Below are 11,023 nucleotides of genomic sequence, written 5' to 3'. Positions count from 1 at the left end.
CCTGACAGAACACAGTGTTATAGAGACATATATAGACTGACCCTGACAGAACACAGTGTTATAGAGACATATATAGACCCCTGACAGAACACAGTGTTATAGAGACATATATAGACCCCTGACAGAACACAGTGTTATAGAGACATATATAGACCCCTGACAGAACACAGTGTTATAGAGACATATATAGACCCTGACAGAAACCAGTGTTATGAGACAGTGTTATAGACCCCTGACAGAACACAGTGTTATAGAGTATATAGACCCCTGAGACATATATAGACCCCTGACAGAACACAGTGTTATAGACATATATAGACATGACAGAACACAGTGTTATAGACCCTGACAGAACACAGTGTTATAGAGACATATATACCCCTGACCCCTATATAGACCCTGACCCCCTGACAGAACACAGTGTTATAGAGACATATATAGACCCCTGACAGAACACAGTGTTATAGAGACATATATAGACCCCTGACAGAACAGACCCCTGACAGAACACAGTGTTATAGAGACATATATAGACCCCTGACAGAACACAGTGTTATAGAGACATATATAGACCCTGACAGAACACAGTGTTATAGAGACATATATAGACCCCTGACAGAACACAGTGTTATAGAGACATATATAGACCCCTGACAGAACACAGTGTTATAGAGACATATATAGACCCCTGACAGAACACAGTTATGTTAGTGTTAGAGACATATATAGACCCCTGACAGAACACAGTGTTATAGAGACATATATAGACCCTGACAGAACACAGTGTTATAGAGACATATATAGACCCCTGACAGAACACAGTGTTATGTTATAGACCCCTGACAGAACACAGTGTTATAGAGACATATAGTAAGGACAGACCCCTGACAGAACACAGTGTTAAAGAGACATATATAGACCCCTGACCCCTGACAGAACACAGTGTTATAGAGACATATATAGACCCCTGACAGAACACAGTGTTATAGAGACATATATAGACCCCTGACAGAACACAGTGTTATAGAGACATATATAGACCCCTGACAGAACACAGTGTTATAGAGACATATAATGACACAGTGTTATAGAGACATATACAGACCCTGACAGAACACAGTGTTATAGAGACATATATAGACCCCTGACAGAACACAGTGTTAAAGAGACATATATAGAGGACAGGGACCCCTGACAGAACACAGTGTTATAGAGACATATATGACCCCTGACAGAACACAGTGTTATAGAGACATATATAGACCCCTGACAGAACACAGTGTTATAGAGACATATGTAGATGACAGAACACAGTGTTATAGGGACATATATAGACCCCTGACAGAACACAGTGTTATAGAGACATATATAGACCCTGACAGAACACAGTGTTATAGAGGCCCTGACAGAACACAGTGTTATAGAGACATATATAGACCCCTGACAGAACACAGTGTTAAAGAGACATATATAGACCCCTGACAGAACACAGTGTTATACTGCCACCTAGTGGCCCAAAACCAAACCTGCAGCTTCTCACTGAATGGCAGACAGACAGACTGACTACTCAACAATCCAATTAAAGTCATCACAGTTGCTACAGTTGTAATGGACAGAGGGATGGCCTGGGGAATGGGGGTAATGTACAGAGGGGCCAAATGTAATTGATGGGGGTAATGGACAGAGGGACAGGCCCATGGGGGTAATGGTACATGGACAGAGGGACATGGCCATGGGGGTAATGGGGGTAATGTACAGAGGACAGGGCCATGGGGGTAATGGACAGAGGGACAGGGCCATGGGGGTAATGGACAGAGGGACAGGGCCATGGGGGTAATGGACAGAGGGACATGGCCATGGGGGTAATGGGGGTAATGGACATGGGGGTAATGGGGGGACAGAGGACAGGGCCATGGGGGTAATGGACAGAGGGACAGGGACATGGTAATGGGGGTAATGGACAGATGGGGGTAATGGACAGGGCCATGGGGGTAATGGGGGTAATGGACAGAGGGACAGGGCCATGGGGGTAATACAGGGGGTAATGGACAGGGGACAGGACCATGGGGGTAATGGGGGTAATGGACAGAGGGACAGTGCCATGGGGGGTAATGGGCCATGGGGGTAATGGACAGAGGGTACAGAGGGACAGGGCCATGGGGGTAATGGGGGTAATGGACAGAGGGACAGGGCCATGGGGGTAATGTACAGAGGGACAGGGCCATGGGGGGTAATGGGGTAATGGGGGGTAATGGACAGAGGGACAGGGCCATGGGGGTAATGTACAGAGGGACAGGGCCATGGGGGTAATGGGGGTAATGGACAGAGGGACAGGGCCATGGGGGTAATGGGGGTAATGGACAGAGGACAGGGCCATGGACAGGGGGGGTAATGGGGGTAATGGACAGAGGGACAGGGCCATGGGGGTAATGGGGGTAATGGACAGAGGGACAGGGCCATGGGGGTAATGTACAGAGGGACAGGGCCATGGGGGTAATGGGGGTAATGGACAGAGGGACAGGGCCATGGGGGTAATGGGGGGTAATGTACAGAGGACAGGGGGGGGTAATGGACAGAGGGACATGGCCATGGGGGGGTAATGGGGGTAATGGACAGAGGGACAGGGCCATGGGGGTAATGGACAGAGGGACAGGGCATGGGGGTAATGTACAGAGGGACAGGGCCATGGGGGTAATGTACAGAGGGACATGACCATGGGGGGTATGGGGGGTAATGGACAGAGGGACATGGCCATGGGGGGTAATGGGGGGTAATGTACAGAGGGACAGGGCCATGGGGGGTAATGTACAGAGGGACAGGGCCATGGGGGGTAATGGGGGTAATGGACAGAGGGACAGGGCCATGGGGGACAGGTTAGGTCAGACAACAGTAGCCTAGGATTCTAAACACCATACAGAGAGTTTATTTGGCTATTTAAATAGTATTATTATAATCAAGACTGTATTTCCAGACAGGCCTATTTCCGGTGCACTGTCTGACGGTTATTTAATAGCTATTCGGTTCCCACAGGAAGAGACACCGGGGCGCTGTAGAGCCGTCAGTGAGTGTGCGCGTGGGCTCCGGTGTGAATCACAGCAGCAGCCCGTTCGTTCTTGCCAGCCGCAATGCGAGACCAGACCGGAGGACAGGATATCTCAACGCCACTGAAACTAGGAGGAGTAACGGATGAATAAAGAAGACATTTTAAAACCGATAGATAAAATAGATAAAGGAATTAGACGGAGGGATGGAGCCGGTGGGCTCGTTTCTTCCCGGTAAATCCGGGAGCTCGCACTTTGATCCGGTGGTCTTTGTCAAACAGCCGCGGACCATCCTCAGACTACTGTGCTGGGTGAGACAGACCACTGAGACGTATGTGTGTAACCTGCCTGTATATATATATATATATATATAGGAGTCTATAATGTCTCGTCACTGTAATATCAGACTGTGCGTCATCCGGTTCTAAAACCGTGTTTGTTTGTCCGGGTGTTTTTTCCCCCGTTGTCATCCTCCGTCTCCGGGGATTAGGCCACAAACATGGAGGGAGAGTCTCGCTCCGTTCCTTTAAAACACCGTCTCTCTGTGTTTTCTTGTTATGTTGATGTCGGGATCGGTTACCGCACAGAGCCAAACAGTAAAACCATTGACAGAAGGCTGATCAATGTTACTATGACAACGCTTAGGTGATGAGGTAATGTTGTCTGTCTGACCATAATAATATAACATCGGGCTATATGGCCAATGTAACATCATAGCAAAGAGATGGGAATGGCTAGATTTAGCTATTGTCTGACCTAGCTGGTTTATAGTTTATAATGACACAGAGGGGTAATGTTGTCTGACCTAGCTGGTTTATAGTTTATAATGACACAGAGGGGTAATGTTGTCTGACCTAGCTGGTTTATAATGACACAGAGGGGTAATGTAGTCTGACCTAGCTGGTTTATAATGACACAGAGGGGTAATGTTGTCTGACCTAGCTGGTTTATAGTTTATAATGACACAGAGGGGTAATGTTGTCTGACCTAGCTGGTTTATAATGACACAGAGGGGTAATGTTGTCTGACCTAGCTGGTTTATAATGACACAGAGGGGTAATGTTGTCTGACCTAGCTGGTTTATAATGACACAGAGGGGTAATGTTGTCTGACCTAGCTGGTTTATAATGACACAGGGGGTAATGTTGTCTGACCTAGCTGGTTTATAATGACACATAGGGGTAATGTTGTCTGACCTAGCTGGTTTATAGTTTATAATGACACAGAGGGGTAATGTTGTCTGACCTAGCTGGTTTATAATGACACAGAGGGGTAATGTTGTCTGACCTAGCTGGTTTATAATGACACAGAGGGGTAATGTTGTCTGACCTAGCTGGTTTATAATGACACAGAGGGGTAATGTTGTCTGACCTAGCTGGTTTTTATAATGACACAGACACAGAGGGTAATGTTGTCTGACCTAGCTGGTTTATAATGACACAGAGGGGTAATGTTGTCTGACCTAGCTGGTTTATAGTTTATAATGACACAGAGGGGTAATGTTGTCTGACCTAGCTGGTTTATAATGACACAGAGGGTAATGTTGTCTGACCTAGCTGGTTTATAATGACACAGAGGGGTAATGTTGTCTGACCTAGCTGGTTTATAATGACACAGAGGGGTAATGTTGTCTGACCTAGCTGGTTTATAATGACACAGAGGGGTAATGTTGTCTAACCTAGCTGGTTTATAGTTTATAATGACACAGAGGGGGGTAAGCTGGTTATAATGACACAGAGGGGTAATGTTGTTGACCTAGCTGGTTTATAATGACACAGAGGGGTAATGTTGTCTGACCTAGCTGGTTTATAGTTTATAATGACACAGAGGGGTAATGTTGTCTGACCTAGCTGGTTTATAATGACACAGAGGGGTAATGTTGTCTGACCTAGCTGGTTTATAATGACACAGAGGGGTAATGTTGTCTGACCTAGCTGGTTTATAATGACACAGAGGGGTAATGTTGTATGACCTAGCTGGTTTATAATGACACAGAGGGGTAATGTAGTCTAACCTAGCTGGTTTATAGTTTATAATGACACAGAGGGGTAATGTTGTCTGACCTAGCTGGTTTATAATGACACAGGGGGTAATGTTGTCTGACCTAGCTGGTTTATAGTTTATAATGACACAGAGGGGTAATGTTGTCTGACCTAGCTGGTTTATAATGACACAGAGGGGTAATGTTGTCTGACCTAGCTGGTTTATAATGACACAGAGGGGTAATGTTGTCTGACCTAGCTGGTTTATAGTTTATAATGACACAGAGGGGTAATGTTGTCTGACCTAGCTGGTTTATAATGACACAGAGGGGTAATGTTGTCTGACCTAGCTGGTTTATAATGACACAGAGGGGTAATGTTGTCTGACCTAGCTGGTTTATAATGGTTTGACCTAGCTGGTTTATAATGACACAGAGGGGTAATGTTGTCTGACCTAGCTGGTTTATAATGACACAGAGGGGTAATGTTGTCTGACCTAGCTGGTTTATAATGACACAGAGGGGTAATGTTGTCTGACCTAGCTGGTTTATAGTTTATAATGACACAGAGGGGTAATGTTGTCTGACCTAGCTGGTTTATAATGACACAGAGGGGTAATGTTGTCTGACCTAGCTGGTTTATAATGACACAGAGGGGTAATGTTGTCTGACCTAGCTGGTTTATAATGACACAGAGGGGTAATGTTGTCTGACCTACCTAGCTGGTTTATAGTTTATAATGACAGAGGGGTAATGTTGTCTGACCTAGCTGGTTTATAATGACACAGAGGGGTAATGTTGTCTGACCTAGCTGGTTTATAGTTTATAATGACACAGAGGGGTAATGTTGTCTGACCTAGCTGGTTTATAATGACACAGAGGGGTAATGTTGTCTGACCTAGCTGGTTTATAATGACACAGAGGGGTAATGTTGTCTGACCTAGCTGGTTTATAGTTTATAATGACACAGAGGGGTAATGTTGTCTGTTGTCTGACCTAGCTGGTTTTATAATGACACAGAGGGGTAATGTTGTCTGACCTAGCTGGTTTATAATGACACAGAGGGGTAATGTTGTCTGACCTAGCTGGTTTATAATGACACAGAGGGGTAATGTTGTCTGACCTAGCTGGTTTATAATGACACAGAGGGGTAATGTTGTCTGACCTAGCTGGTTTATAATGACACAGAGGGGTAATGTTGTCTGACCTAGCTGGTTTATAATGACACAGAGGGGTAATGTTGTCTGACCTAGCTGGTTTATAGTTTATAATGACACAGAGGGGTAATGTTGTCTGACCTAGCTGGTTTATAATGACACAGAGGGGTAATGTTGTCTGACCTAGCTGGTTTATAGTTTATAATGACACAGAGGGATAATGTTGTCTGGCCTAGCTGGTTTATAGTTTATAATGACACAGAGGGGTAATGTTGTCTGACCTAGCTGGTTTATAATGACACAGAGGGGTAATGTTGTCTGACCTAGCTGGTTTATAATGACACAGAGGGGTAATGTTGTCTGACCTAGCTGGTTTATAGTTTATAATGACACAGAGGGGTAATGTTGTCTGACCTAGCTGGTTTATAATTTATAATGACACAGAGGGGTAATGTTGTCTGACCTAGCTGGTTTATAATGACACAGAGGGGTAATGTTGTCTGACCTAGCTGGTTTATAATGACACAGAGGGGTAATGTTGTCTGACCTAGCTGGTTTATAATGACACAGAGGGGTAATGATGTCTAGCCTAGCTGGTTTATAGTTTATAATGACACAGAGGGGTAATGTTGTCTGACCTAGCTGGTTTATAGTTTATAATGACACAGAGGGGTAATGTTGTCTGACCTAGCTGGTTTATAATGACACAGAGGGGTAATGTTGTCTGACCTAGCTGGTTTATAATGACACAGAGGGGTAATGTTGTCTGACCTAGCTGGTTTATAGTTTATAATGACACAGAGGGGTAATGTTGTCTGACCTAGCTGGTTTATAATGACACAGAGGGGTAATGTTGTCTGACCTAGCTGGTTTATAATGACACAGAGGGGTAATGTTGTCTGACCTAGCTGGTTTATAATGACACAGAGGGGTAATGTAGTCTGACCTAGCTGGTTTTATAATGACACAGAGGGGTAATGTTGTCTGACCTAGCTGGTTTATAATGACACAGAGGGGTAATGTTGTCTGACCTAGCTGGTTTATAATGACACAGAGGGGTAATGTTGTCTGACCTAGCTGGTTTATAATGACACAGAGGGGTAATGTAGTCTGACCTAGCTGGTTTATAGTTTATAATGACACAGAGGGGTAATGTTGTCTGACCTAGCTGGTTTATAATGACACAGAGGGGTAATGTTGTCTGACCTAGCTGGTTTATAGTTTATAATGACACAGGGGGTAATGTTGTCTGACCTAGCTGGTTTATAATGACACAGAGGGGTAATGTTGTCTGACCTAGCTGGTTTATAATGACACAGAGGGGTAATGTTGTCTGACCTAGCTGGTTTATAATGACACAGAGGGGTAATGTTGTCTGACCTAGCTGGTTTATAATGACACAGAGGGGTAATGTTGTCTGACCTAGCTGGTTTATAATGACACAGAGGGGTAATGTTGTCTGACCTAGCTGGTTTATAATGACACAGAGGGGTAATGATGTCTGACCTAGCTGGTTTATAATGACACAGAGGGGTAATGTTGTCTGACCTAGCTGGTTTATAATGACACAGAGGGGTAATGTTGTCTGACCTAGCTGGTTTATAATGACACAGAGGGGTAATGATGTCTAGCCTAGCTGGTTTATAGTTTATAATGACACAGAGGGGTAATGTTGTCTGACCTAGCTGGTTTATAGTTTATAATGACACAGATGGGTAATGTTGTCTGACCTAGCTGGTTTATAATGACACAGAGGGGTAATGTTGTCTGACCTAGCTGGTTTATAATGACACAGAGGGGTAATGTTGTCTGACCTAGCTGGTTTATAGTTTATAATGACACAGAGGGGTAATGTTGTCTGACCTAGCTGGTTTATAATGACACAGAGGGGTAATGTTGTCTGACCTAGCTGGTTTATAATACAGTAGACTATATCCTGGAGATTAATACTGTTGGCTAGCTTAACGATTCCAATAGGAATTACATATCACTTTGCAGCATAATGTGATTTACAGTTTAAGGTTGAAAATTATTCTGGTACATTTCACAGGTTTGCCAGAAATTCTGGTTGGAAGATCACTGGAAAATGTTTTGGGAACTTTCGTGGAATTTTGCAACCCAACTTGCAGGCCATGAGTTTCAGGCCGCTGTATAAGGCCCTGTGTCCTGTAAACCATGAGTTTCAGGCCGCTGTATAAGGCCAGACGTGGCCTGTAAACCATGAGTTTCAGGCCGCTGTATAAGGCCAGACGTGGCCTGTCAACCATGAGTTTCAGGCCGCTGTATAAGGCCAGACGTGGCCTGTAAACCATGAGTTTCAGGCCGCTGTATAAGGCCCTAGGTGGCCTGTAAACCATGAGTTTCAGGCCGCTGTATAAGGCCCTAGGTGGCCTGTAAACCATGAGTTTCAGGCCGCTGTATAAGGCCTGACGAGGCCTGTAAACCATGAGTTTCAGGCCGCTGTATAAGGCCTGACGAGGCCTGTAAACCATGAGTTTCAGGCCGCTGTATAAGGCCCGATGTGGCCTGTAAACACATGAGTTTCAGGCCGCTGTGTAAGGCCCTAGGTGGCCTGTAAACCATGAATTTCAGGCCGCTGTATAAGGCCAGATGTGTCCTGTAAACCATGAGTTTCAGGCCGCTGTATAAGGCCCTAGGTGGCCTGTAAACCCATGAGTTTCAGGCCGCTGTATAAGGCCCGATAAGGCCTGTAAACCATGAGTTTCAGGCCGCCGTATAAGGCCCGATGTGGCCTGTAAACCATGAGTTTCAGGCCGCTGTATTAGGCCCTGTGGCCTGTAAAACCATGAGTTTCAGGCCGCTGTATAAGGCCCGATAAGGCCTGTAAACCGTGAGTTTCAGGCCGCTGTATAAGGCCCGACGTGGCCTGTCAACCATGAGTTTCAGGCCGCTGTATAAGGCCCGACGTGGCCTGTCAACCATGAGTTTCAGGCCGCTGTATAAGGCCCTAGGTGGCCTGTAAACCATGAGTTTCAGGCCGCTGTATAAGGCCCGACGTGGCCTGTAAACCATGAGTTTCAGGCCGCTGTATAAGGCCTGACGAGGCCTGTAAACCATGAGTTTCAGGCCGCTGTATAAGGCCTGACGAGGCCTGTAAACCATGAGTTTCAGGCCGCTGTATAAGGCCCGATGTGGCCTGTAAACCCATGAGTTTCAGGCCGCTGTGTAAGGCCCTAGGTGGCCTGTAAACCATGAATTTCAGGCCGCTGTATAAGGCCAGATGTGTCCTGTAAACCATGAGTTTCAGGCCGCTGTATAAGGCCCTAGGTGGCCTGTAAACCCATGAGTTTCAGGCCGCTGTATAAGGCCCGATAAGGCCTGTAAACCATGAGTTTCAGGCCGCCGTATAAGGCCCGATGTGGCCTGTAAACCATGAGTTTCAGGCCGCTGTATTAGGCCCTGTGGCCTGTAAAACCATGAGTTTCAGGCCGCTGTATAAGGCCCGATAAGGCCTGTAAACCGTGAGTTTCAGGCCGCTGTATAAGGCCCGACGTGGCCTGTCAACCATGAGTTTCAGGCCGCTGTATAAGGCCCGACGTGGCCTGTCAACCATGAGTTTCAGGCCGCTGTATAAGGCCCTAGGTGGCCTGTAAACCATGAGTTTCAGGCCGCTGTATAAGGCCCGACGTGGCCTGTAAACCATGAGTTTCAGGCCGCTGTATAAGGCCTGACGATGTATGTAATGATTCAATTATAATGATAATATTCTCCTAGGAACTCACTTGGGTGAAGGCCACAGAACTGAAAATCAACTAATTCGACAACCGTTTCTCTGTTACTAAAATAATACAGTCATGGGATGTAACTGTTGGATGGAAAAGGCAAGGCACACTGGGAAATTATTGGAGGCTTTAGTGGGGGCGTCAAAACTGAAGTAAACAACAACAAGAACAACAACAAACGGCATTTCCTGTGAAGGTGGAACTGCTCACATCAGCTATTTCAGTTTCTTAACATTATTGTTGTTGGTTTCACAGCAGCAACGCGTGTGTGTGTGTGTGTGCGCGTGTGTGCGTGCGTGCGTGTTTGTGTGTGTGTGTGTGAGTGTGCGTGCGTGCGTGCGTGCGTGCGTGCGTTTGTGTGTGTGTGTGTGTGTGTGCGCGTGCGTGCGTGCGTGTTTGTGTGTGTGTGTGCGTGCGTGCGTGTGTGTGTTCAAGTATTGGTGTGATGAAAACAATTTGAAGTCCTACTGCTCAGTAAATATCAATGATCTCCGAACTAACTTTATCCACTGACTGACTGACCTCTCTCTACTCTCTCCTCCCTCTTCCTGCTCCCCCTCTACTCTCTCTCTCTCCTCTCCTCTCTTTCCCTTCCTCTCTCTACTCTCTCCTCCCTCTTCCTGCTCCCCCTCTACTCTCTCTCTCTCTCTCTCCTCTCCTCTCTCCTCCCTCTCTCTCCCACTCCCTCTCCTCTCTCCTCTCTCTCTCTCCTCTCCTCCCTCTCTCTCCCTCTCTCTGTCTCTCTCTCTCTCTCTCTCTCTCTCTGTCTCTGTCTCTCTCTCTCTCTCTCTCTCTCTCTCTCTCTCTCCTCTCCTCCCTCTCTCTCCCTCTCCTCTCTCCTCTCTCCTCCCTCTTCCTGCTCCCCCTCTACTCTCTCTCTCTCCTCTCCTCTCTTTCCCTTCCTCTCTCTCTCTCTCCTCCCTCTTCCTGCTCCCCCTCTACTCTCTCTCTCTCTCTCTCTCTCTCTCCTCTCCTCTCTCCTCCCTCTCTCTCCCACTCCCTCTCCTCTCTCCTCTCTCTCTCTCCTCCCTCTCTCCCTCTCTCTCTGTCTCTCTCTCTCTCTCTCTCTCTGTCTCTGTCTCTCTCTCTCTCTCTCTCTCT

The 11,023-nt window shown here is 46.3% G+C and overlaps 1 protein-coding gene across 1 annotated transcript in view; it reads left to right on the top strand.

The window, feature by feature from the left end:
• Positions 1-3,055: 3,055 nt before the first annotated feature.
• The window catches only part of LOC135559946 (synaptogyrin-3-like), a 29,689-nt gene continuing 21,721 nt past the window's right edge, over positions 3,056-11,023 (top strand). The window contains exon 1 of the mRNA XM_065000840.1: positions 3,056-3,352. Within this exon, the coding sequence (XP_064856912.1) occupies positions 3,248-3,352 (105 nt within the window). The 5' untranslated portion in view covers positions 3,056-3,247. The remainder of the gene's footprint in view (positions 3,353-11,023) is intronic.

The sequence above is a fragment of the Oncorhynchus nerka genome, linkage group LG15 (assembly GCF_034236695.1).
Source record: "Oncorhynchus nerka isolate Pitt River linkage group LG15, Oner_Uvic_2.0, whole genome shotgun sequence".
NCBI lineage: Eukaryota > Metazoa > Chordata > Actinopteri > Salmoniformes > Salmonidae > Oncorhynchus > Oncorhynchus nerka.
The sequence above is the reverse complement of the archived record's forward strand: the minus strand, read 5'-3'. Positions and strand labels throughout refer to the sequence as shown.